Source organism: Protopterus annectens, chromosome 2.part1 (genome assembly GCF_019279795.1).
Source record: "Protopterus annectens isolate FY-2018-M chromosome 2.part1, PAN1.0, whole genome shotgun sequence".
Lineage (NCBI taxonomy): Eukaryota > Metazoa > Chordata > Ceratodontiformes > Protopteridae > Protopterus > Protopterus annectens.
The window spans coordinates 740,050,404-740,077,180 of record NC_056729.1 but is presented as its reverse complement, the minus strand read 5'-3'; the positions used below and the strand labels follow the sequence as shown (position 1 = coordinate 740,077,180).

Sequence of the window (26,777 nt, the reverse complement as noted above, 5' to 3'; positions counted from 1 at the left end):
TCCTGGCTGATAAATTAAGCTCCAGCTTTACCCCTCTCTCCCCTTCAACCTTCCCTCAGTGAACTCCCCCTACTATCACTAGGGAACAGGTCCTTAATGCTCTCTCTAAAACCAAGAACACAGCATCAATGGGTTCAGTCAATATCCCAGGATGCCTTCAAACTAGCATGAAACATGACCTATCAGGGCCTCTGGAATTACTGTTTAACTGTAGCCTCCAAACAGGTTTCGTGATTTATTAATGGAGAAAGGCAACAGTCATCCCTCTGCACAAAGGTGGGCCATCTACAGACCCTGGAAACTACAGACCCATAAGTCTTACTAGTCTTATATGTAAAACCATAGAAAGAATTATCATGGAGATGATCAACAGAGATATAGTAAACCTCCAGACACTGGACCCAACCCAGTTTTGGTTTTGTCAAGGGCAGATCATGCCTACTCAATCTAGTGGACTTCTTAGAGAAGGTCCCCAAAGCAAAGGATGAGGGCATATCCAACAATTGGAACATCTACAGAGCTTCCTCACTAAAACTAAAAGAATACAGGGTGTAAGTATAATGTACTATGCAGACTGTCTCAGGGTCCTATCCCTGTATTCTGTATCCTACAGGCTTTAGAGGGGAGATCTATGATTGGGATATAGGGCACTGTCAGACCCCACTCTGATGGACCTCTTGCATATCCACAAAACAAACAGCACCAGAATTACCCATTCTAAAGACTTAAACCTTGCCTGTGATTTAAATAGGACCTGCTAGAGAGACAGGTATGCATCCCAGAGACTACCTCATCTATGGAACAGGCTCCACATCCATGTGAAGCAGAGTTCCTCCCTAACCCAATTCAAGTGCAACTTGGACAATTGGATGGGAAACCATAAATTCATCCATGGTTTGGCACCTATGTCTCTAATGCACACAGGTAACCTGTAAATGGTTCATCTCCCAGGCCCATGCTTGCACTTATCAAGGATATATGAACTTGTCAGAGATTTGAGCTGCATGGCTAGACTTAAAAAGGCCCTTGGGGTTGTAAGCCTAGTAAACATCTATGAACCTATGAACTAGTACTAGTACTCTTGAGGTTTTCCTAGCTTTATAATAGCTGACTACTGCAGTTAGTAGTGGTATTCATAAGGTTTTGTTATCTGTAGAATAGCTGACTACTGTAGTTAGTACCAGTACTCATAAGGTTTTGTTAGCTTTATAATAGCTGACTACTGCAGTTAGTACTGGTATTCATAAGGTTTTGTTAGCTGTAGAATAGCTAACTACTGCAATTAGTACCAGTATTAATAAGGTTTTGTTAGCTGTAGAATAGCTAAATACTGCAATTAGTACCGGTACTCATAAGGTTTTGTTAGCTTTAGAACAGCTGACTACTGTAGTTAGTACCAGTACTCATAAGGTTTTGTTAGCTACTGGTATTCATAAGGTTATGTTAGCTGTAGAATAGTTAACTACTGCAATTAGTACCAGTACTCATAAGGTTATGTTAGCTGTAGAATAGTTGACTACTGTAGTTAGTACCAGTACTCATAAGATTTTGTTAGCTTTATAATAGCTTACTACTGCAGTTAGTACTGGTATTCATAAGGTTTTGTAAGCTGTAGAATAGCTAACTATTGCAATTAGTACCAGTACTCATAAGGTGTGTTAGCTGTAGAATAGCTAACTACTGCAATTAGTACCAGTACTCATAAGGTTTTGTTAGCTGTAGAATAGCTGACTACTGCAATTAGTACCAGTACTCATAAGGTTTTGTTAGCTTTTAAAATAGCTGACTACTGCAATTAGTACCAGTACTCATAATGTTTTGTTAGCTTTTAGAATAGCTGACTACTGCAATTAGTACCAGTACTAATAAGGTTTTGTTAGCTTTTAGAATAGCTGACTACTGCAATTAGTACCAGTACTCATAAGGTTTTGCTAGCTTTATAATAGCTGACTGCTGTAGTTGGTACTGGTATTCATAAGTTTTGTTAGCTTTAGAATAGCTGACTACTGCAGTTAGTACTGGTATTCATAAGGTTTTGTTAGCTGTCTAATAGCTGACTACTGCAGTTAGTAGTGGTATTCATAAGGTTGTGTTAGCTTTAGAGTAGTTTTCTTGCTGCAGTTAGTACCAATATATGTAAGGATTTGTTGCATTTAGAATAGCTGACTACCGCAATTAGTACCAATATTTCTAAGGCTTTGTTAGCTTTCGAATAGCTAGCTGTTGCAATTAGTACCAGTATTCATAAGAGTTTGTTAGCTTTAGAATAGCTGACTGCTGTAGTTAGTACCAGTACTCAAAATTATGTTAGCTTTATAACAGCTAACTACTGCAGTTTATAGCAGTATTCATAAAGTTTGTTAGCTGTGCTGATGTATGTCTTAGGTAAGTTGCAGAAACAAATGCTGGGAAAGAGAGCTTTTAAAAAATGTTATTGGTGCATCTACTGGTATGTAACACTAATGATATGCTATTATGTATTACATTTATGCAACATTGTGATACATAAGTAAAAGGAATATGTCTGTATATGCAAGACTTGTTTAAAATATGCTTTCTCAGTATAATGTATAGAAGATCAGTGTTAATTGCTCTCTGATAATTATGTCTGCTATACTTCTCTGTGACATGAGTTGCCATCCTTCAGAGTACATACTGTTTGCACTTGTAGGGTACGACATAATGAATGATTGGGTGATAGCATGTATTTCTTGATGCCCATAATTTATAGATTGCAAAGAGCACTAAAAATGCAACTTCTTAATGTTGTGGCTACATTCTCCTGTGAAAAGAACAAGTAATCAAACAGCATAACACACAAATGTGGCCAAAAACTAAATGAATGAATCCATGCTAAAAATAACCTTCCAATGTAGGAACATTAATAACCACAAACATGGAGAGGAGCTCTCAAGAGCTGAAGTACTTATTTTTAGGGTAGTTTACTTTAAACTTAAGCATTCTTATGTACTTATGGTTGTGAAGATATGTAAAGGCTGCCAACCTAGACAGATAGAATTTTGTAGATAATTCTGTCAATTGTAAATATTAATGTAAGCCACAGGCTTGTTCTCTTAAATATGAAAACACTGTATTGGATGTTGAACTGAAAAAAATGTAACAGTAGTGCACTCTGCTGTAAGAAAGCCGATAAGTCACACATTGTGAAATTCTTTCATCTAAAACTCGGAGCTGAGATGTCTAGAGGGAGGCATTCTGCCTATTGTTTTGAAGTCAAAGTTAATGGCTAGAATTTACATGTATAATTTCTTTTATTGATCTGTCTTCCTGACCAGCTGCAAGATAAAAAGGGATATTAACCTCTGAGCTTCTGTTAGCCTGGGAACCAGAAAGAAATGATGTAATCTGAAATGAATCAGTGGTACTGTGTTATCAGTTTAAGGACAGAAAGAATGAGGGCATATTAGCATTTGTCTACAGAACATCCAACATCACCAGCACTGTCTTGCTGTATATGTAAGTTTATTTTATAACTGTGTTTTCTCTTAGATATAGCTAGGAACTAGGAAGATTAGATTAGTCTTTTTTCTGTACTGATGTCAGAACTTTGCTACTGTATTATTTTAAGTATTTCTCTGTGATCTCTGAACTCTTGACTAGCACTGTGTAGTAAGAAATACTGTCTTGTGTTTTTATTATTTATTATTAATGTGGTTGTTTTGTGTAGAGATAATTTAAGCTCTAAGAGTATATTGCATGTATTTAGTGATATTGTAAAAAGCCACTCCAATAGCTTTGCTGTTCAATCACACTTACCATTTGGATAATAATATTGCACAGTATAATTGGAAACCCTTTGTTAAGGGCCTTTTTAGTAGCTGATAAATATTAGTGGGTGGTGGCAAGTGGTACTACCGTATAGTCTGGGTAAAAGGGGGACAGCTGGAGAACCTGTGCCAGCCTTCCCCAGGTGTGTCTGTGTGGCTGTATACAACTCTTATCTCAAAGTGTGTGTGTATAAGCTACTTGGGCAGGGACACGAAGCACTGGTTGGACAGAGAGGGTGCTGGAGGTTTTAGCGTGCCCACTAGGCTGAGATCTGGAAGCTATAGCTGTGGCACTGGGGAGTCTTATTGGGGACCTGGAGAGGAAGGGAGGAACTAGCCCCAGACTGACTGTGATCTCTGTGTGCTCTTAAGGGAAATTTTACTTTACTGTGTGTATATTTATTATCCTTTCCCTGGGGGACGCCCCTCACTGCTGTTAGTGGTGAGGACTGAGGCTCCTTGATTGCTGCTCCATTGCACAGGCATCACATATTAATTGTTCGGCAGTGGTGGGATAGCCACACCACATATTAATTGGTTGGCAAATACTAATTGGCTTTTAGTGGTGTGGGTAGTGTGAATTCCTGTAGCTTGTGTACAGTGATCTCTGAATTTGTTTTTGTACTCTAAATCAGCCACACAGTGAAGACTCAGAGTTCAGATCACAATTGTTTTATTTCTTTTGTAGGCTTAGTTAGTCAGAGAGAGCAGGCAAGCATGTCAGCAGAGGAGTATAGAAAGCTGATAAGGAGCCAGTTCACTGAGATGTGCCAGGCTAGGGGACTGGTGCATGGAAACCTGACTAAGGCAGACATAATTACAGCTTTGGTCACAGCTGCATCAGAAAATAGCAACCAGGAGGATGATCAGACTGACAGTGGAGATGTATCACACTCAGAGAATGGACAGCTCAACCTTTCTGCAGAGGACTTAAAAATCCATCTGGAACTAAAGAGACTTGAGTTGGAGGCCAGGTGTTTGGAAATAGAAGCAGCTGAGAGATTGAGGTGTCTAGAGAGTGATGACAATGAGAAACTGCAACATTTGCAGGCTGAGGAGAATGGGAAACTACTACACCTGGAAGATGAGGAAAAGGAGCGGCAGAGGCAGCATGAAAATGAGATGCTGACTCTTCGGCAGAGTCATGGAGGTAATGGGTAAGGGAGTAACTGGATCCCAGAAGCACAAAAGGTCAGTAAATTTCTTCCACAGTTTACAGAGAGGTATAATTTTGATAGTTTCATTCATATGTTTGAGAGGGTATGTAAACAGTATGATGTTGACCAAAGGCTCTGAGTATAGTTCCTGACCCCCTTACTTCATGGTAAAGCTATAACTGTGTAGTCTAAAACTTCTGCTCAGGAATGTTTTGATTATACCTCTGTTAAGAGCTGTTTGTTAAAATTTTGTAAGCTAACACCTGAAACACGTAGGAAAAAGTTTTTTGAACATAGATGCAAGGCAGATGAAAGTGTGCGTGAATATGTTGCTGAACTGAGCACTTATTTTCATAGGTGGGTAAGTGGATGTCAGGTCACCACTTTTGAAGGGCTGGCAGATCTTTTGGTAAGGAAACAAGCCATTAGCACTTTGCCTGAGGACATGATGATCTGCTTAGCTGATAGACAATGTGCTACTTCAGATGAGTTGGGGAAGAAGGGAGACGTATACCTAGCAAGCAGGGCATCGCTGCACAGGAAAGGGACTCCTAGTACCGCTCTTGCATCTAAGGGAACCCATGGTGGGCAGTCCAGACTTCACCAACAGAATCTGCCAGTAGCAGGGGAAGCCAGTAGTCCAAGTGCACATCCAGGACCTAGTGTTAAATGTTTTGAATGCAACCAGTGGGACCAGGTGGCATACAGATGTCCATGGAGGCAATGTGGGGAATTAGGGAGCCAGTAAGTGAGAAGGACAAAACGCCAATAGTAGGTTGTGTTGACACAACAAGGGTACCGAACTACCATCCTGCAGATGTCCTGATTGGGAAGGATTTGGATGAGGCTGTACCATGTGCTCATGCAGTTACACACAGTCAGGCTAGGAGACAAGCATGTGGGTCTGGCAGCCTGGGGGAGACCCATACAGACTGCGTACTTGCAGCCAGGACTGGTGAGGTGGTTAGTTCAGGGAGGGAGCTACGCTGTAGCAGTGAGACTGAAGGTGAGCCACAGCTGCTTGTGGGTACTGATGTTCCCTTGGACAGAGTGACTGCATAGGTAGAGGTGAGTAGTAGTACCCAGGCTGACAGTGAGGCACCACTGTCAGAGGATTCCAGACTTCCTGTAGAAGGGGAGCTGGGAAGGATTACAAAGAGAAAGTTGAGACAGGCTCAGCTCTCAGACCCTACATTGCAAGGCCTGAGGCAGGTAGCTAGTGAGGCACCTGATTCTCAAGTGAAGGGGGAATCTGTATACTAGGACAAAGGGTTACTGTATAGAGAGTGGACCCTGCGGGAGGCCTAGAAAGTGAGAGGGTACATCAGTTGGTAATGCCTAGAGCCTACCATCTGGTGCTTCTGGCCATAGCCCATGATATTCCCTTTGCAGGTCATATGGGCATAAAATTTACAAAGAGACATATTATGCAGAACTTCTATTAGCCTGGAATTTTAAGAAATGTAACAGGATACTGCAAGACCTGTGAGCAGTGCCAAAAGGCAGGCAAGGCAGGAGACAAAGTAAGAGCTCCTTTGATGCCTTTGCCTGTGATTGAGGAGCTATTTCAGAGGGTAGCTATGGATATTGTGGGGTCTCTGAGTACCCCAAGTTCCACAGGGAAAAAGTATATCCTAGTGGTAGTGGATTATGCTACACAATACCCTGACTCAGTGGCTCTGTCCTACATTGAGGCAGAAAAGGTGGAAAATTCTTTGTTAGAGATTTTCACTAGGGTAGGTTTCCCAAAAGAAATACTGACTGACAGAGGTGCCAATTTCATGTCAGACCTGCTGGCTTGTCTGTGGAAGTCCTGTGGAGTGAAGCACCTGAAGACCACCCCTACCATCCCCAAATTAATGGTCTTATTAAGAGGTTAAATACTACAATCAAGTCCATGCTATGGGCATTTCCAAACCATTTTAAGAGGGAATGGGACAAATATTTGCCCCATCTGTTGTTTGCTTACAGAGAGGTTCCCCAGGATTCCACAGGTTTTTCACCCTTTGAGTTGCTGTATGGGCATAGGATGAGGGGACCTCTAGATTTACTTTGAGATGAGTGGGAAGGTGAGTGTGAACCTCACAAGGAGTCTGTTGTAGTATATGTCCTAAACCTCAGGACAAGGCTTAGGGAACTCATGGGTTTGGCCCAGAAGAACCTGGCAGAAGTCCAACAACAGAAAAAGGTGTGGTATGACAGGAATGCTCAAGCTAGAATGTACACTGTGGGGCAGCAGGTAATGGTTCTCATTCCTGTCAGACACAACAAGCTGCTTGCAGCTTGGGAGGGACCCTACAAGGTGGTAAGAAAGGTAAGTGATCTTAACTACATGGTAGCATTGCTAGGCAGGAGGCGGGGGTACAAATTGTACCATGTTAACATGATGAAACTTTACCATGATAGGGATGCTTTTGTGCTCAGCATTTGCAGTGGATTGCAGGAGGAGTCTGAGGGAGACCTGGTGACTGATCTCCTCAGTGAGGCTCGGACTGACACCTCAATGGAAGGGGTAACAATGTCCCAGCAGCTATCTCCTACCCAGGTTTGAGAAATCCGAGCAGTGTTACAGGAGTTTGGGGACATGTTCATTAGGAAACCAGGGTGCAACCACCTGGTGCAGCACCAGGTGGATACAGGATCCCAAAGGCCTATTAGGCAGAACCTTTATAGGGTGCCTGAGAGAGTCAAACAGACTTTGTGGGAGGAGATACAGGGGATGTTGGAACTAGGGGTAATTCAAGAGTCCAACAGTCCCTGGGCCTCCCCAGTGGTGCTGATGCCAAAGAAGGAGGGCAGCAAAAGGTTCTGTGTGGACTACAGGAAATTAAATAGTCACATAGAGCCAGATGCTTACCCCATGCCTAGGACAGATGAAGCCCTAGAGCAGCTAGGTGGGGCTAAGTATCTTGCAACTATTGATCTTACCAAGGGTTACTGGGAGGTACCCTTGACTCCCCAATGCTAGAGAGAGGTCAGTGTTTGTGACTCCTTTTGGCTTGTATGAGTTCGCAAAGATGCCCTTTGGGATGAAAAATTCCCCAGCGACTTTCCAGAGGCTGGTAGATCATATCCTAGCAGGAGCAGAAGGGTTTGTCCTTGCTTGCCTAGATGATAATTGGCATCTACAGAAATTCATGGCAAGAGCACCTTCAACATGTCAGGGAGGTGCTGGGCAGGCTACAGAGGGCAGGATTGACCATTAAGCCCAGCAAATGTCAAGTGGGTATAGCAGAGGTCTCCTATCTGGGGCATAGAGTGGGGAGTGGTAAGATCGGGCCAGAACCTGCCAAAGTGGAAGCCATTCAGACATGGCTTGCACCTGTTACAAAAAAGCAGGTGAGGGCATTATTGGGGACAGCAGGGTACTACAGAAATTTCGTCCTTGGGAAATTATAGTACCATAGCTGCTCCCCTCACAGACCTGACAAGGAAGAACAGGCCATATAAGGTAGTGTGGATCTCAGCATGTGAGCAGGTATTCCAGGAACTTAATGAAGCTTTGGAAGGACTGTCTGTCTTAGCCAGTCCAGATTACAGCAAAGAATTTGTTGTGCAGGTGAATGCTTTGAACCATGGGGTGGTGGCTGTACTTAGCCAGATTTCTTCAGAGGGAGAAGCCTACCCAGTGGTTTATCTCAGTCATAGGCTCCAACACAGGGAGGAGTACTATGCATTTGTAGAAAAGGAATGTCTAGCCATAGAGTGGGCACTGCAGAAACTTCAGCTTTATCTGTATGGAAAAATATTCACTGTAGTGACAGATCACAATCCCCTAGCATGGTTAAACAGAGCCAGGAAGCAAAATGCTAAGTTGCTAAGATGGAGCCTAGGGTTGCAAGCATATGATATGTCAGTGCAGCACCACAGTGGGATTAGCAATGCCAAAGCAGATGGGCTCTCAAGACAGGGAATGGGGAAAGGTATACTCAGATAGATCTAACCCTCTCAAGCAACGTTTTTCAAGGGTCACTTGAAAAACTAGCTTGAGTTCTCCAGGAGGGGAGATATGTGAAGATATGTAAAGGCTGTCAGCCTAGTCAGATAGAATTTTGTAGATAATTCTGTCATTTGTAAATATTAATGTAAGCTGCAGGCTTGTTCTCCTTAATGTGAAAAGACTGTATTGGATGTTGGACTGAAAAAAAATGTAACAACAGTGCACTCTGCTGTAAGAAAGCTGATAAGTCAAGCATTGTGAAATTATTTGATCTAAAACTCTGAACTGAGATGTCTAGAGGGAGGCATTTTGCATATTGTTTTGAGGCCAGAGTTAATGGCTAGCATTTACATGTAGAATTTCTTTTATTGCTCTGGCTTCCTGCCCAGCTGCAAGATAAAAAGGGGTATTAACCTCTGAGTTTCTGTTAGCCTGGGACCCAGAAAGTAATGATGTCATCTGAAATGAGTCAGTGGTACTATGTTATCAATTTAAGGACATAAAGAATGAGGGCATATTATCATTTGCCTTCAGAACATCCAACATCACTAGCACTGTCTTGCTCTATATGCAAGTTTATTTTAGAACTGTGCTTTCTCTTAGATATAGCTAGGAACTAAGAAGATTAGATTAGTCTTTTTTATATTGATGTCAGAACTTTTCTACTGTATTATTTTAAGCATTTCTCTGTGATCTCTGAACTCTTGACTAGCACTGTGTAGAAAGAATTATTGTCTTGTGTTTGTATTATTTATTATTAAATCATTTTAAACCTTTCAACTGTGGTTGTTTTGTATAGAGATAATTTAAGCTCTAAGAGTACATTGCATGTATTTAGTGATATTGTACAAAGCCACTCCAATAGCCTTGCTGTTCAGTCACACTTACCATTTGGATAATAATATTGCACAGTATAATTGGACAGCCTTTGTTAAGGGCCTTTTTAGTAGCTGATGAATATTAGTGGGTGATGGCAAGTGGTACTACCGTATAGTCTGGGTAAAAGGGGCACAGCTAGAGAACCTGTGCCATCCTTTCCTAGGAGTGTCTGTGTGGTTGTATATAACTCTTATCTCAAAGTGTGTGTGTGTCAGCTACTTGGGCAGGGACACGAAGCACTTGTTGGACAGAGAGGGTGCTGGAGGTTTTAGTTTGAGATCTGGCCCTTATAACTGTGCCAGTGGGGAGTCTTATTGGGGATCTGGAGAGGAAGGGCAAAACCAGCCCCAGACTGACTGTGATCTCTGTGTGCTCTTAAGGGAAATTGTACTTCACTGTGTGTGTATTTATTATCCTTTCCCTATATTGATGCCCCTCACTGGTGTTAGTGGTGAAGACTGAGGCTCCTTGATTGCTGGGCCAGTGCACGGGTGTCACAATGGTGTTTTATCTTTAAGATTTGAACTATTTGTTTTGACACCAGTTTGTAACATGTAAATCTTGAATTTTTAGTAACTGGCTGTTAGTTATGTCTTCCTTATATTTGAATGGCATACTGTGCTGTATTAATTTAGTTCTGTTGAAGTCTACATTTATTGGACGAAAGCGCTTAACTAAAGTATATTACATGTATTACATTGTTTGGTTTCACCTCATATTTCTTCCCACCACAGTCAGTGTTCTTTAACTTCATCAATTTTTTTGAGTTGTTAATATAGGAACATTCTAGATGTTTAGTCAAAAAAGGGGGATTAGATAAACATGAGTAACACAATCATAGTTTAACTATACGGAAAATTTGAAAAGTGTGAAGATAATTTCTTTTTTCAAGTTATTGTTACTCACAAATATGGAAAGGAATATAATTTCTAAAGCACTGTATCTGTGTGTAATTATTTAATAATTACTCTAATACATGACTCCTAGAGTTCTGCTTTATATTTCTTCAATAAAACTAAAAAGAATAGGTAAATCAACAACTGTAGGTAAATTTACAGACAGTTACTATAGGAGAAGATAGTTTACAGCCCTAGGTAATAATAACTAAGTTTATCTGTTTAATTCCTCCTAGTGTTTTGGGTTTGTAATACCACAAAAAGAATGGACCCCATTCATAGGTCTGGGTATGATTAGAGTTCATGAAATTAGTATTGTTTCAGTCTTTGATGTCAGTTAAGTATACTGTTCTCAGCACCCAAACATGCCCAGAATTGCCTCCTTCTTAAATTCATATGGGGTTACATGTATTGGTAGCATATTTAAGTAGAATTGTAATTTTTTTTTTTATTAGACCTGTTGCTCCTACTGCAGCTTGAACTGTCTGGGTATCTTTCTTCCAAATTGCTCTCATTTCTGCTTGCAAATCCTGGTAGTTTATGACTCTGTGTATCTCTCTCTTTGTAGGTAAGGCACTGTTATCACAAAGTGTAGCAGTTTCAATGTTCAATGCTACTTTTGTCTTTTTTCATGGACTACTATTTTTTTTTCTCGCATCTAGTTTTTTTAAAACTGTTGGTAAAGGATTATCCCATCTGATATAATCTTCATCATTGTCTATAATGCTTTTTGGTTCATGTTTCCAATGCTTCCCAGCTACTTTTCTCTTGTCGTGTTTGCAAACCCCCAATGTGACATTCTTGCCACATTATTGTGTCTTTCAGTATACAAGCCCTGTGCCATGTGTATGTCACACTCAACAAAAAGATGTGAAACAGAATCTGCATTTGTCTGTTTCTCCAATGTTTTCAGTGGACTGCAGTTGTCTGTTTCTCCAGTGTTTTCAGTGGACTTTGTAAACCAAGATGTGCAGTTTTACAAATGATAATGAATACAACAGCAAAGGCTAGAAAAGGTTGTGCGTGGGGTAGTTAACTTTTCCATTTTCCTTGAAATAAGTACTGAATATTCTTCCATGTGAGTATATAAATCGATTCATATCCATGTAAAACACTGCACAGAACCCTTGTTATACAGCTAGACTGAAGCATGTTGTAAATCCAACATATGATTAAGAGAAGCTTTCCTGAATTTGACATAGACCAAAAACAAACATTTATGAATCAATGTATTAGCCTTGATTAACTCCCTCAAAGTATTAATCACTGAAAGAAATTACATTTATGGGGCCAGGGCACTGTTATGTTTTGAAAACAGTTCTGGAATCCTTGGCTGCAGGTAAATTGGACATCACAGTGTCCCTGTATGGTGCTATATAGAAAAAATAAGAGGCTTTTGGTTCTATACCCTAGCATACAATCCTACCTCATAAACCTGCTCACACTGATTGTCAGAGTGGATTTTTTATTTACAGTATGATTTGCCAGCAGGTTTTCTCAGAATCTTTTTACTACAGAACAAGTCTGTGGTCTCTACTGTGAGCTATAACTCATACTGGGAATCCCCTCCCTCTCCCTTAGATAGGCAAGTTGACAAAATGTTCATTCAAAGTCACCAGTGGTCAGGTGTGCTAAATGAATACGTCACCTGCCTCGCAGTCAGTGTTCCAGCCTTCTGAACCACTGAGCTAGGTAGAGTGATACCACATTTGGAAAAAAAAGTGATAACCTTTCCTCTGACAGTTAATAAACTATATTTTTGAATCAGTCAACAACAGAAAATCATGCTACACAATTTCTATAGAAAAAGCGACCAGGGCAACTAGCTTTGTCTCCATCCTAGCTTCTGTTTTTACAGATCTTTGTTATAAAAATTCTTGATAAAGTATATCAAACCAGAGAATTCCAGTTCCACTATGTATTACAAAATTCAATGTATATTTCAATGAAATGTTCATTGTCTGAAAAAATAATCAGTACAATGATTAAAAGTAAACAGCACATTATGTTTTATTCAATACTTGCTGCTGTCATTTGTCAATTTGATAAACCCCAATAGAACCAGAAGCATTATTTGCTTTTATGAATGGTAAGCAACTTACATCCAGTCTATTTTAGGCATGAACTGGCAAAGATGATCATCAGGAAGGTGAGTCAGTGTATTATTTAGGAAATCCCTAAAAGCAGAAAAATAATAAAACATGTAATCACTAACGTTTGTTTTGTCACAGACATAAGTAAAAAGTACAAAATATTCCAAAATAAAACTTACACAAAGACAAGTGACCTCAATCCAAGAAAAGTTTCTGCAGCAATATTATTAATTCTGTTATTATAAACGACCCTACAAAAAAATTCAGATTTGAGTCATTCAGCTGTTAAGTGAAACAATTTTGTTGTTTGTCACTTTTCATAAAAGCAATAAATAAATAAATAAATAAATAAATAAATAATGTTTAAGAACCATTTTGCCTTCAAGCTGCAGTATTAAATACATATTTTTACTTGACTTGCATACATGTTTAATGCTGTGTGTGGTTGTTCTACCATTGCATTAATCAGACATTATTATCAGCCATTCCTTATTTGGACATCTGGAAAATATGCAGCTGTTTAAATCATTTGTCATATTTTTCTTTAACTTAAATGATTTCTTTAATGAACATGCATGTTTAAGATACCAATAAAAATAGTATATTTACTAAGGTACGCTGTATCTAAGAAAAACACAAAATGCTTTAGGGTGATCTTTCTTAGTATTTCTGGTGCATGTCATGGGCATTTTATTGTCACTGATGCAGGCAACAGTTTTTAAGCTCCATTTTTGACGTCTTTCAGCTTCAAAGGCTCTTCTAAATATTCCTTTTGTTACTTTACTAATGACTTCTTCAGAAAATGCACAGTCAAGTAACCACCAATCAAGGTGTTCCTTGCCATGAATACAAGCAAATACATAAATAAAAATTCATCAAAAGACAAAAAGGGAGCCATAATCAGACCTGGTTCAAACTGCATTATTACTATTAAAAGAGTGTTAAAAATATGGAAGAAATTGAGGTTATTACTATTTTTACTCATTACTTCTTTTTTATGTTGCTGTTAATTTTGGTAAGATTCTGTCTTTACCTATATTCATTGTAAGGAATGCCTTGGTTGGCAAGTTTTTGTATTGTGTGATTCAAATATATATTAGTAAGTGTAGTTACTTGACTTCATACATTTTCTCAAGAAGTCATTATTAAGGTGACAAAAGTGCTAAATTGATGGTCTTTTGTGTGATTCTTTACAGGAGCTTTTTCTTTTCATTTTGAGTTTGGACCTGCCCAGCTTCAAAAAGAACAGCCTGACACAGTGGGATATACTGAGTTCCATGAACAATAGCTGTAATTTGTAAAAACAAAGATATAGGTTAAAGCTAAATATTTATCATGAAGCAATCTACTTAACACCGAATGCGTGATAAGAGACCTTGAGACCCAGGTGGACAGTAGTCTCTCCTTTGATAGTCACATCGCCACAGTAGTCAGGAAGTCCTTCTACGTGGCACACCTCATCATAAAGGGCATCCAGGAAAAAAAAGGTCATTGTTCCCCTCTACTCGGCACTCACTAGACCCATTATAGAGTACAATGCCTCTTTTGGAATGTACCTCACAAGACATTTGCAGCAGCTGGAAAGGCCGCAGAAGTACCTCACAAAGAGGATTACTGGCCTCAAACAAATGCCCTACACTGACCGCCTCAAAAAACTCCAGCTTTACTCCGTAGCATATTGCCCACTCCGAGGTGATCTCTGCCTAACATATAAAGCTATGTTAAACCCAGAGCTGTTGGACATGCTACACCTAAAGAAATCCCAATCCCTCCGAGCTACACGGTCTAGGGACATAGACCTTGTCACCACAATAAACAGGACATGCTGGAGGGATAGATTCCTGTCCCAGAGACTTCCCATACTCTGGAACAGGCTACCCATCTATGTCAAGCAAAGTTCTTCATTAGCACTCTTCAAGAAAAATCTTGATGAGTGGATGGGAAATAGGAAATACACCCCAGGGATCACTTCTGTGTCTCTGCTCGACAGTGGCACAGGAAAATAACTTTCTTGGGTGGCGTAAGCCAGGGAACCTTGTTGGCTAGGCTTACGTAGGCCCTTGGGCCAGTAGCCTAGTACCTACCTATGAACCTATGAACCTATGAATAGTACATCCTATTCTAAAGCAGAACACTTGCAATAAAATCCTCAGGAATAAAAATACTTACTTGTTAAAAATCTAGTTCAGTCTGAATAGAAACATCATAGATTCATAGGTTCATAGGTAGGTACTAGGCTATTTGCCCTAGGGCCTATATAAGCCTAGCCAAAACGTACCCTGGCTTTCGTGACCCAAGAAAATTATTTTCCTGTGCCACTGTCGAGCAGAGCCAAAGAAGTGATCCCGGGGTGAATTTCCTATCTCCCATTCAATTATCAAGATTTTTCTTGAAGAGTGCTAATGAGGAGCTTTGTTTGATATAGATAGGTAGTTTGTTCCAGAGTATGGGAAGCCTCTGGGACAAGAATATATCCCTCCAGCATGTCCTCTTTATTGGGGTGACAAGGTTTAGGTCCCTAGGGCATGTAGCTCATAGGGATTGGGATTTCTTTAAGTGGAGCATGTCTAAAAGCTCTGGGTTTGACATAGCTTTGTGTGTTAGGCAGAGATCACCTCTGAGTAGGCGATATGCAACGGAGTAAAGCTGCAGTTTTTTGAGACGGTTTGTGTAGGGCATCTGTTTGAGGCTGGTAATCCTCTTTGTGAGTTATTTCTGCAGCATTTCCAGTTGTTGTAGATGTCTTGTGAGGTACATACCAAAAGGGGCATTGTACTCTATAATAGGTCTAATGAGTGACGAGTAGAGGGGAACAATGACCTCTTTTTTTCCTGGATGAGAAATCTTTTGTGATGAGGTGTGCCATGTAGAAGGATTTCCTGACTACTGTGGCGATGTGATTATCAAAGGAGAGACTAATGTCCACCTGTGTCCCAAGGTCTCTTATCGCACTTTTGGTGTTAAGTAGACTACCACATATGTGGTAGTTCATGGGTACAGAGTTTTTACCAAAAGGGATGACAATGCACTTTTTGGCATTGAGCTTGAAGCCATGGCTTTGACACTAGGCATCTGTCTCAGCAAGGCCCTTTTGTAGGATGTCCACATCTTTTGGAGTTTTGATTATGGCTCCTAGTTTACAGTAATCTGCAAACTTCATTAGCAAAAGACCTACTGTGTTAGTCTGTACTTCAGAGAAGTAGATACCAAGCAGGAGAGGACCCAGGACTGAACCCTGTGGTACTCCACTTGTCACTGGTATGAAGTTGGATTTGGAGTCTGCTACTTTCACTGGTGGGTTCTGTCAGTGAGCCATTTGGCAACCCATCTTGTGACATAGGGATTTATACCTAGTTTAGTGAGTTTATCTATAATTCTAGAGTGGGGGATGGTGTCGAAAGCCTTGGCAAGATGTAGACAGGCTGTGTGAACCACCTTACCCTCATCTACGGCTTTGGTGACTGCTTCAAAGAAGTCTATCAGGTTTAGGAGACATGATCTGCCTTTTACAAACCTGAACTGGGTGGGGTCCTGAGTTTGGAGATTACCAATGTCATTGTTTATAAGCTCCATGATGATACATTCCATAGCCTTGCAGACCAGGCTCATTAGGCTAATGGGGTGGTAGTTTCCGGGGTCCATGGCAGCTCCCCCTTTGTGGAGTGGGATGACCGTCGCTGTGTGCCATTCAGTGGGCACATAGCCTGAGGTGAGGCTATGATTGAACATGGTACTTAGGTGGGGTGCCAGTTCGTTCTGTAGTTCATGTAGAACACAGCCTGGGATGTTGTCAGGTCCCATGGATGCTGTGTTCTTGCCTTTGGATAGTGTGTTTTTTACCTGTGCCACCGTGATTACAGGAACTTTGCATTCTTCTGGTATAGAGATGGGCCCTTTATTTTTATTTTTATTTATTTCCAGTATGATAACCGGGGAAGTCCACTGGGCTCGAAAGCCCGTTTTCAGTGGAGGCCCGGGGAGAAAAGCTCCATGAAAATACAACGAAGTAATACATTGCACACAAAAATACAAGCATACATTGATGATAATACATTGAACACAAAAACACAGCAGAAAGAGAGTAAACTAATACATTATTCACAAAAACACTCAGAGTTCTAATAGTACAATATTTTAACAATTCTTCAAAGATGAGGTACATTAGGCAGTATACATAAGAAAATCTTGTTTTTATGTAACTATAATGTTAAGTGGAGAAGTAAAGAAGAAGGAAAATAGGATGAAATAAGATCTAGGTAGGGAGTATACAATTACATTTCCAATTTTGGGAAAGGTGGGAATGGAGAAGGGATTTGAACTGTTCGTAGCTTGTAGTAACTCTTAAGAGGGAAGGAAGTGAGTTCCATTTTTTTGCTGTAGTGTAAGAAAGTAGGAGTTGGCCAGGGGGTCGCTTGGGTCTGTACACAGATAAGAGATTTTGGTGGCTAGATCTTAGGGGCCTTGGAGGAGTATATAAGGTCAGGCTATTGGATAATGCTGGGCAAGCAGTAGGGTTAAAAATTAGTTTGCGTGCAGTAGTAAGTTGGAGGAAGTCGAGTTGATTAGGGAGTTCTAGCCATTGGAGCCTACGGAGGCAGATGCAATGGTGAGTTGAGTGGGGGGAGTTAGTGGCGAATTTGGCAATTTTATAGTAGCAGCTTTCTAGTTTTGAGGAGATAGAAGTGGTGAGATTAGATAGAATAGGGGCACCATACAGTAGAGAAGGGAGAAGGAAGGTTGTGGCGAGAGTTTGTTTTGTAGAAGGAGTAAGAAAGTTAGCATTTCTATAGAGCATACCGAGTTTCTGATGAGTTTTTTTTATGTTTATTTGAATATGATTATTAAAATTCAGGTGTTCATCAATGGTAACTCCGAGTAGTTTAGCACAACTAACAACTTCTATTGAGGAGTGGGAGAGGCTGGAGATTAAGAAGGAAGACTTGTCTAGAGTTATTGCTTTTGAGGGAGAGAAGAGAATGATGTGAGATTTGTTGGCATTAAGGGAAAGATGATTTTGAAGCATCCAATTTTCTGTTGTTGTAAAGGCCAATTGAGTTTTGGCTTGGAGTTCGGGAAGGCTAGGGGCAGAGCAGATAACCGTGGAGTCGTCAGCATATTGTACTATTTCAGCATGAGGGATTGAAGAGTGAAGATCATTGATAAAAATGTTAAAGAGTAGAGGCCCGAGTATAGAACCCTGCGGGACACCGGTAGGGGTAGGTAGGAATTTTGAGGTACCAGTATTCCATTTCACAGCTTGGGATCTATCAGAGAGATAGCTTCTGAACCAAGAAAGAGAGTTGTGGGAGAGATTGAGGTTAGAGAGGTGGTTGAGAAGGAGAGAGTGGGATATGGTGTCAAAGGCCTTAGAAAGGTCAAGAAGAATAGTGGAGACAATATTTCCAGAGTCATGAGCTTGGTTGACAATTTCTAGGAAGGAATGAAGAGCAGTTATGGTACTGTGGCCAGGTCGGAACCCATGTTGAGTTGGAGTAAGGAGGTGATTGTTGAGGAGGTAGGGCATGAGTTGTTGGTGTATACACTTTTCAAGTATTTTTGAAATTGGAGAAAGAATAGCTATTGGTCGGAAGTTAGAGATAGAATTATTTTTGCCTCCTTTATGGAGTGGCAGAATGTGGGCAGCACGCCAAAGTTTGGGGACATAAGATTCTTGGATGGATCTGTTTATGAGAATAGAGATAGGTATGGCAATGCCATCTGCTGCAAGCTTGAGAAAGAGTGATGGGATGTTGTCAGGGGCATTTGAGCAGGGTTTGAGTTTTAAGAGAAGTTGTTTGATCCTGGTGGTAGACACGGGTTGTAGAAAGAAAGTGGGAGGAGGGTTAAGAGAGTTGGAATGAGGGATGTATGAAGAAGAAGGCTTTGGGTTAGGGGAATGGGAGGAAGTGGTGAAGGATTTAGTCAGTTGAGCTATGGAGCCAGTGAAAAAGGAGTTAAAGAGAGTTGCGATTTCAGTGTCAGTCTTATTATTGTCTGGACAGGGATTGGATTTTGTACCTGGATGTAAGAGTGAATTGATAGAGTTCCAGAATTTTTTGGGATTGTTAGTGAGGGTAGACTGAAGTTTGTTGTAGTAAGATTTCTTATCATTCATAATGAGTTTTTTAGCTTGATTACGGAGTTGCTTAAATTGCAGTAAGGAGGCTGGGTTTTTATTTTTATTATATAGTTTCCAAGTTTTGTCCCTTTGTCTCATAAGGGTTTTGGTATCTTTAGTTAGCCAAGGGGCAGAGTTGAATTTTATTCTTTTTGTACGAGGGGGGGCTTGGGAATCTAGAATTTTAAGGAAGGTAGTATTGAAGAGTTCTAGAGCTTCATCTAGGGGGAGAGTATTTAGTGAATCCCAGTTTGTTACTTTAAGGGTTTCAGAGAATACTGAGGGGTTGAAATTAGTTAGGTTACGAGAGTGGGCATAATGTTGTTGGTGTGGGAGCTGTTGGGTTTTTCGGTCAATAAAAGCTGGGAGATGATCACTTAATGAGTCTGGTAAGGTACCAGAGTTGGAGATATAGTCAGGGTGGTTGACTAGAATCCAGTCCAAGATAGACCCAGAAGGTTTAGTTTTGTTAGGTCTGGTAATGTTGTTTATTAGTTGAGTGAAGTTATAAAGATAGATAGATTGAGATGGAGTATTATTATTAATTATATTCCAATCAATATTTACATCACCTAGAATGATAGTCTCTTGTTTAATGTTGTTTGAAGCCCAACAGAGAATATTTTCAAGGGTGGAGATGTTGTCTCCAGGAGGAATATAGATGGTTATTATACAGATACTTTTGAAGTTGTTTAATTTGAGGGTTCCTATGACTAGTTCTGCATTATTAAAGTTAGGAATGGTATTTTGGTAAGGGCTGAGATTTAGCAGGCAGTTGTAGACTAAGGCTACACCACCTCCTTTTTTGTTTTGGCGATCGGACCTGAGAGCAAGGTAGCCAGGTGGTAGAATTTCAGAGTTAGCAGTTTGGGGTTTTAGCCAGGTTTCTGTTATTCCAACTATGTCTGGTGCAGTAACATTTAACCAGGCATGGAAGTTTGATATTTTGTTATTAATGCTCTGGGTATTGATGGTAATAACTTTAAGGCATTTGAGATTGTGTCTATCTGAGGAGGAAGTGGGAGAGAGAGTATTAGTTGGTGTAGGCCCAGGGTTAGGATGGACATCTCCTGCACGGGCAAGACATGTTAAAGGATGCAGAAGTTGAGACTTAGAATGGAGGAGTAAAGTAAGAGGGATATGTAATTTAGATTTGAAAGAGGGATATTTTATGTAGACTGTATGGATTTTTAGCTTAAAGTAATGAAATGTATTTGGTTGAAGGAGGCAGGGGGATATAAAAGAAAAATGGAGGGTTGGATGTTGTGGATAGCAAATAGTGGAGGGAGAGTGGAGTGGAAAAGAGGTGGGTAGTGTGGAATAGGAATAGGAAGATGCATTATACAAAGTGAAAAGAAGGACAAGCCATGTAAATGAGGTGAGGTAGTGTGGAAGAGGCATTGAAGATTAGGGTAGGATAGATAGTAGAAAAGTGGGTTGGGTTGGCTGAGAAGTTTAGAGATGTAGGGAGGGGATGTAGGAGAGAGAGCAGCTAGGAAAGGAGAGGGAGAGGAGTGGTTTAAAGAGAATCCTCTAGGTGGGGGAGGAGCAAAGAGATGGGATGGGTAGAATGCAAAGGGGAGGTGACAGAAAGGGACTATAAATGTAGATGCACTGGGGGTGGGTGGGATTTGGGGGTAGGGTAGGGGAGCGGAGTGAGCCCGCAGGGCGAACGGAGCGGGTAGAAACCACCAGGTGAGATAAGAAAGGAGACAATCAAAAAAGGCAGATATGTAAAGTAAAATAGGTATTTGACTAGCTAGAAGAGAGAAGAATAGAAACCAGAGTGAACCAGATAGATGAGTAGTGTAAGGTAAAAATTAAGACAGAAAAAAGCATACAGTGGGGGCAGAGAAGAAAGGGTAGAGAGAAGAAGAAATGGTACATTACAGATTAAAAGAAAAATAGTAGAGTTATAAGGGATAAAGAAATACAATAAGGTAGAGTAGAAGTTACAGGAAAAGAGAAAACAGCATGTACCGGCTGTGAAATGAGACAGGACTAAATTGGGCCAGAAAAGGTTGGAGAAAGAAAGCCGAGGTGGGAGGGGGGGGCACCTACAGTGCAGAGAAAGTAAGTATGGAGGGAAAAGGGATAAAAGTGCAATTGGGGGATGACAGGGGGGTAAAGTTAGCACTGAACCTATCTGACAGGATGTTGGCAATATCAGTTGGTTCTGTATATTTAGTGCCATTGTGCTGTAACTTAGAGCAGATCTAAGTGTTGCCATTGAGATTCTTGACATAGCTATAGAATGCTTTGTGGTTGTCTTTAGAGTCAGTGGCAATTTTTTTTCCATAACTAGCTTTGGAGGATTTTATGAGGGATCTCAGCTACTTACTGAGGCTGACTAGGGAGTTTCCAATCATGGGATTTTACTCTTTTTTGCAACAGTTTCTTTCTTCTGTTGTAGAGTTTGTTTATGGCAGGGGACCACCAGATTGGCTTCCTTTTTTTAGAGGATAGCATTTTGGTTCTGTTAGGGCTTGCACGATTCATGCACTCCTGTAAGTGCTTATAAAGTGCATTTGTGTAGGATTCAGCAGTCATACCTCTATTGTCCGTCAGCATGGGTGCCGTGAAGTTTGCCACTTCTGTCTTAAGAAGCGTGAAGTTGGCTTTGGAGAAATTTTTTACTGTGGTTTCCCTAATGGGGGGTGGGGGAGGTATGTGGATGTCTAGGGTGATTAGCTTGTGGTCGGATCTGACCAATGAGGAATTGACCTCTGGTGTGGAGCACCGGTTGCCCATGTTGGTAATAATCAGGTCTAGGATATTGCACATCCTGGTGAGGATGTGGATAAGTTGATCCAAGGCATTGTAATTTATGAATTCCAGGAAACATTGAGCACAAGAGTTGGTACATGAGTAATTTTCCTAGTTAATGGTGGGGTAGTTGAAATCGCCCATTATTAGGGTGTTAGGTTGTACCCTAATATTTTCCAGTGAATCAAGATATGAGGAGTGGGAATCCTGGGGCATGGTGGGGGATCTGTAGCAAGCTACAATTTAGATTGCCGTCTTGCCCAGAGTTAGTTGCACTTGGATAATCTCGGATTCATTATGCTTGGCAACTAGCCTGGAGGTGTGGATATCCTTAATGAATATGGACACACCTCCACCTTTAGTGTTTTGGTCCAGGTTAGGTGGCCGAAAGGTGTGGTATGAATTATAGCTTGGTAATGCAGGGGTACTCTCTGGAGCCTTGAACCAGGCCTCTGTCACTGCACAGATGTCGATGTTTTCCATTTTAAGGAGTGCCTCGAGTGAGTGCATTTTGAGGTTTAGACTTCTAGCATTGAGTAGCAATACCCTCAGATTCTTCTTGCTTGTACCTGTTACGGTAGTGAATTTGTCATTTGAACCTTGCCTAAAAAAGGCACTATAGGGGTGGCTAGAGCCTTAGCCAGTATCCAGAATCCCATAAAAGAAAAGCTCAAAATACAGCCACAGTGTCTCTGCTGTTTATTGACCATCATCTTAAACACTAATATGTAGCAGATCCCCTTTCAGTACTATATAGGATACAGTGAATCAGGTCAGTTCATCATGTCTGCATGAGGTGCTCATATTTTCCAGCCTCCTTGTTTTCTTTGTTAAGAACTTCTGTATTTTTTCAGGCTGCATAAGGTGGCTAGTTTATAGAGTATTTGATTACTGGAATAATGAATGAGTTTCACAGAGGCACAAAGACTTCTCATGATGCACCAAATATGCCTTTGACAATCAGCTGCACTACAAAGTAGCTTTTTGGACTTTGGGTATGACATATGGAAGCAGATTTAAATTATTGTTCACAGTGATTCCAGTTTGTTTGAGCTCACTATTGACTTTTAGTATTACCTGATTAACACTGAGTAACTTATACTTGAAATAAATTTGGTAGCTTTAAGGGTAAGATTGTAGTTTCTGCACTAGGTATTTATTTTATTTAACCCAGCCTATAGTATTCTTTGCATTCTGCTGTGATAGTAATAACATTTCCTAGTTAGCTGTCATCAGTGAATTTTGCCAACCCCAGTTCTTTAGCTGTAGTTATATCCAGTGAAATGAAACCAAATAAGTGTGATCCCAGCACTGAATCATGAGGGCCTTCACTTGATACTTTGGTAAATAACCCGCCACTCTTGCCTGTTGCATTCATGCCCTCAGCCAGTTATATGCATTGAATGACATCTCTACCACCATGTAGGTGAACACATTCATGGCTCCCTAGCAGAAGTTAGGGACTCTGTACTGAGTCTTAACAGCTCTACTGGTTCCACATTATCCTCCTCTTTCAGGCTAACCCAACCCATGTTTGGGGCTGACCCTGGAAAAGCATCATACTGCTGCAAGGGAATGTATTCTTCTATTTCCCTGCCTTGTGTGTGCTCAGTAACATGATGAGGGTGGGAGGAGCAAGGGGTGTCAGCACTGATCTGCCTCTAACTTCTCTAAGAGGCTGACATCAGCAGGATGCCCCACCCACCCTTTGGTAGCATTATGTGGCTGTTTCCCTGGTCCCCATCAAGGAAATAAAACAATGCTAGCACTACTCTCTCCAGAATGGGTAAGCCCATTGTTCATGCCTGCCATGTTAGGTGCCCAAGCCTCTATTCAGACTTGGGTTTCATGGGCTGTAGTCAGGACATTATCCCTTTATGCCACCAGTACAGGCTACAACTTAGTGTTGTACTTTTAAAACATTATTCTGTAGGGGGTTTAACCTGTAACCCCTAATGTAGGGACATGTTCACTGCCCTGCTACTTATATGTATTAATGCAAAGATTGCTATACCTTGGAGAAGGGGGAGTACTCTGAGATATCAGTACCCTTAGAATCACAATATATTCCGTAATCTGGACTTGTTATTCTGAGGACCACAATCAGGATAGTTGGATATTGAATGATCAACCCAAATTTATCTATAATAACTTTACTGGATTCTGTGACAGTGCCTTTGAATAGGTTGAATTATGCTACACATGTAGATAGTCCTTCATCAAGTGCAGGGGATGGTTCCTCAAAAATTAGAAATTACATAAAATGAAGAAGGGTTAGGCTGCAAGCCTTTAACTAATTTGCATTGTTTTAAGTCAATTGTAAGAAAATTATTATTAATGTTTTTTAAGATAAGTACAGTTTTCACCCACTCCATATGTTTATAGGGATATGAGTAAGGCTAACATGTCTGTCTTTGCTGTGACCTGATATACCAGCTCCTTATGTATGGGAAGGATTGTAGTATAGGGCCAAACCTTTAGAACTTCTCTGGTTGCATGGAGTGCACTTGAGTAACTCAATAATTATATTACACATTAAAGTGTCAGCCATATTATCTGGTATGGAGTTAGTGTTTTTCTTATTATTTACTCTTGTGCTTATCATCTCTTGTATAACACTGACGTGGATCACAATTGTTGGACAATGGTATTGTACTTGTATGTCTAGCTGTTACGACAAAGAATGAGGGGGAATTCAGAAACAAACAGTGTGAATGTGTCTTGTTAAATAACATGGTGAAAATAGCATAGCATAGACTAATAGTGCCTAGGTATGCATAAGTGCTTATATAGCTCAGACACGTTCTGATAGGGCTGCATAACAAAGCCTCATGATTGTGAAACCGACAGCCATAGGCCAAGTGTGTGAAATGCTCTATGTGTAATCATATGACCTGGGGGCATTGGCATGCAGGTAGCATGACTGATGCTGTGCACATTCACAGATGCATCAAAGCATCTCATAGCTGTGACACAGCCAAAGACTGAAGCCCATACAGGAGATACACAGCAAAGTGCCAAATGATTTTACTATATAACAGGGAAAGAAATGTGGTGATAGAAAAGTCAGTAAGGGGAGAGAGTAAGCTGTAACACACAGATGAACAATGAGAAGGGAAGTGTGGTGTGGAGGAGGGGAGGAAATTTGTTTTATGAGACTGGTTTCCTTTTTTTACAAGAATAGTAAAAGCGGAAGGTAGCCTAAGGAAGATGTGGGTAGGAGGAAAAGTTTGGGGATGGCAGTAGAGGCAGACACCGAAAACATAAACACTGAGACTGATAGGGGAGATAGTGACACAAACGGGGGCAACAATGGAGAGATTTAGTAACTGGTACTGGAGAGGACTGGACTACAAACAGTGTAATAGGAGTGACACACAGGGAAGGGGAACATTATGATAAGACATACCTCTCAACTGTACAGATTTTCACAGAATGTCCATATTTTTGCCTCACACTTTTTGGTCCGTTTTCACAAAATTGTGTTTTTTCTAGGAAATCTTTGGCAAATCATTGAAGACTGAAGTCAGAAAATAATGACATACATTTGAGTTTCAGACTTCATACCCTTCAGAAAATTCATACTAATGCAAAACCAGTTATTCTATCAACTTTCTAAGTTTGTAATAGCAATATTTAAAAATGGTCCCTATTTTTGGGCCTTCATTCCCCCCCACCCCATTATTTATGACTTTGTCCAGATTTCTTGCTCTGAGAGTTTGAGAAGTATGTCAAAGGGAATACAGTGGGGTTAAGACTGCCTGTCAAGTTGGCCCAGAGGGAAGCCCACCCTGAAATTGGTTATCTCTGTGGCTTAAATCATGGGTGGTCAGATGGCTTGGAGCAGAAGGCTAAGTGCCTCTGCCACCCATATTAAGATGTGCTCCAGCATAGTACTAGGTGCATCAATCCACTGGGCTACATTAGCCCTCAACAGCCACAGAGCCTCATGCTATATGCTCTAGAAGGGCCCCTCAATGCTGATCTTTGAAAAGGGGTCTATGCCACCTATCAGAGAACCACAAACTGAGGCCACCAGTGAGCCCTTCCACAGGATGATCATTACTTTGCAAGGATGCAGGGAGTGTTGTGGCTCCTGCGGTCAGTTTAATGGCCAGTGCAGAGAGTGGTGAATGCCACCAGCTCTGCATGGTTCACAACCAGTTCTGAAGAAAATGAACAAAAGGGAGAAAAACAAAATAATGCAGCATAGTGAAAAATGAAAAACGAGGACAAAAACAGCACAACTACAGTGGTTAATGACTTGTGGTATACCATATTAAACCACAACATGAGAAGAGAATAAAAAAATCACTAAAGCAAAATAAAACAATGGAAGTGGAACACACCGTACATACAACAGATGATAACACAGGTACACAGATGGAGGGATAAGTGGTAGAGTATAGTACAGTAACACAGTAACTAGAGGGAAAATCATATACAAAGCCAAATAACAAAGTAAGCAATGGTTAAACATAAACTGCAAAAATAAATAAATAAACAAATAAGTAAGTTAGTAATAATAATAATAATGATAATACACTGATCAGTACTGTAGTACCCAGGCTAGCTACAGTAGTACAGTAATTCCAGTAATTTCAGCAATGCCGTACACTTTCCACACCACTTGGAGAGCTTAGCATGCCTCCTCTGACAGGAGGTCCATATTTTTTCTCAAACCCCTGAGATGTTGTAAGAGAGAACACAAACTAAAAGGAGCACTTCATATCCTTGAGAACAGATGGCATTTACATCTGTAGGTGTCAGGCCTACTGTACAATGATGGAGCATACACAGGCTGCTTACAATAAGTTTAGAGCTCCCTCTCTCCACGACCTCTTCTTCTCACTAGTGGAGTAGGTCTGAGTGACACTTCCTTAGGTCACTATACTTATGCAGGCACTGTTCACCACAGTGAGTGATGCTAGTGTCACCAGTCTCTGCCCTGGCAAGTACACACCAGGCATCCATTTGCCGTGCTTCATGATATTCAGGATACATCCAGGGATAGTGTCAGGATCAACAGATGGAGTATTTTTGGCTTTTGAAAGAGCTTCCAGGACTTGGCCATGTGTGATGGCTTATTTGTTTAAGAGCTTTCTTGTGAGCTACTTAAGGAAGAGAGGGGATGAAGTTG

At 40.7% G+C, this 26,777-nt stretch overlaps 1 protein-coding gene across 1 annotated transcript in view; it reads right to left on the bottom strand.

The window, feature by feature from the left end:
- Positions 1-26,777, bottom strand: part of RXFP1 (relaxin family peptide receptor 1) — a 1,244,683-nt gene that overhangs the window by 434,195 nt on the left and 783,711 nt on the right. The window contains exons 8-9 of the mRNA XM_044062454.1: positions 12,933-13,004; positions 12,763-12,837 (exon numbers count right to left, since the gene is read on the bottom strand). Of these exons, the coding sequence (XP_043918389.1) occupies positions 12,763-12,837; positions 12,933-13,004 (147 nt within the window). The remainder of the gene's footprint in view (positions 1-12,762; positions 12,838-12,932; positions 13,005-26,777) is intronic.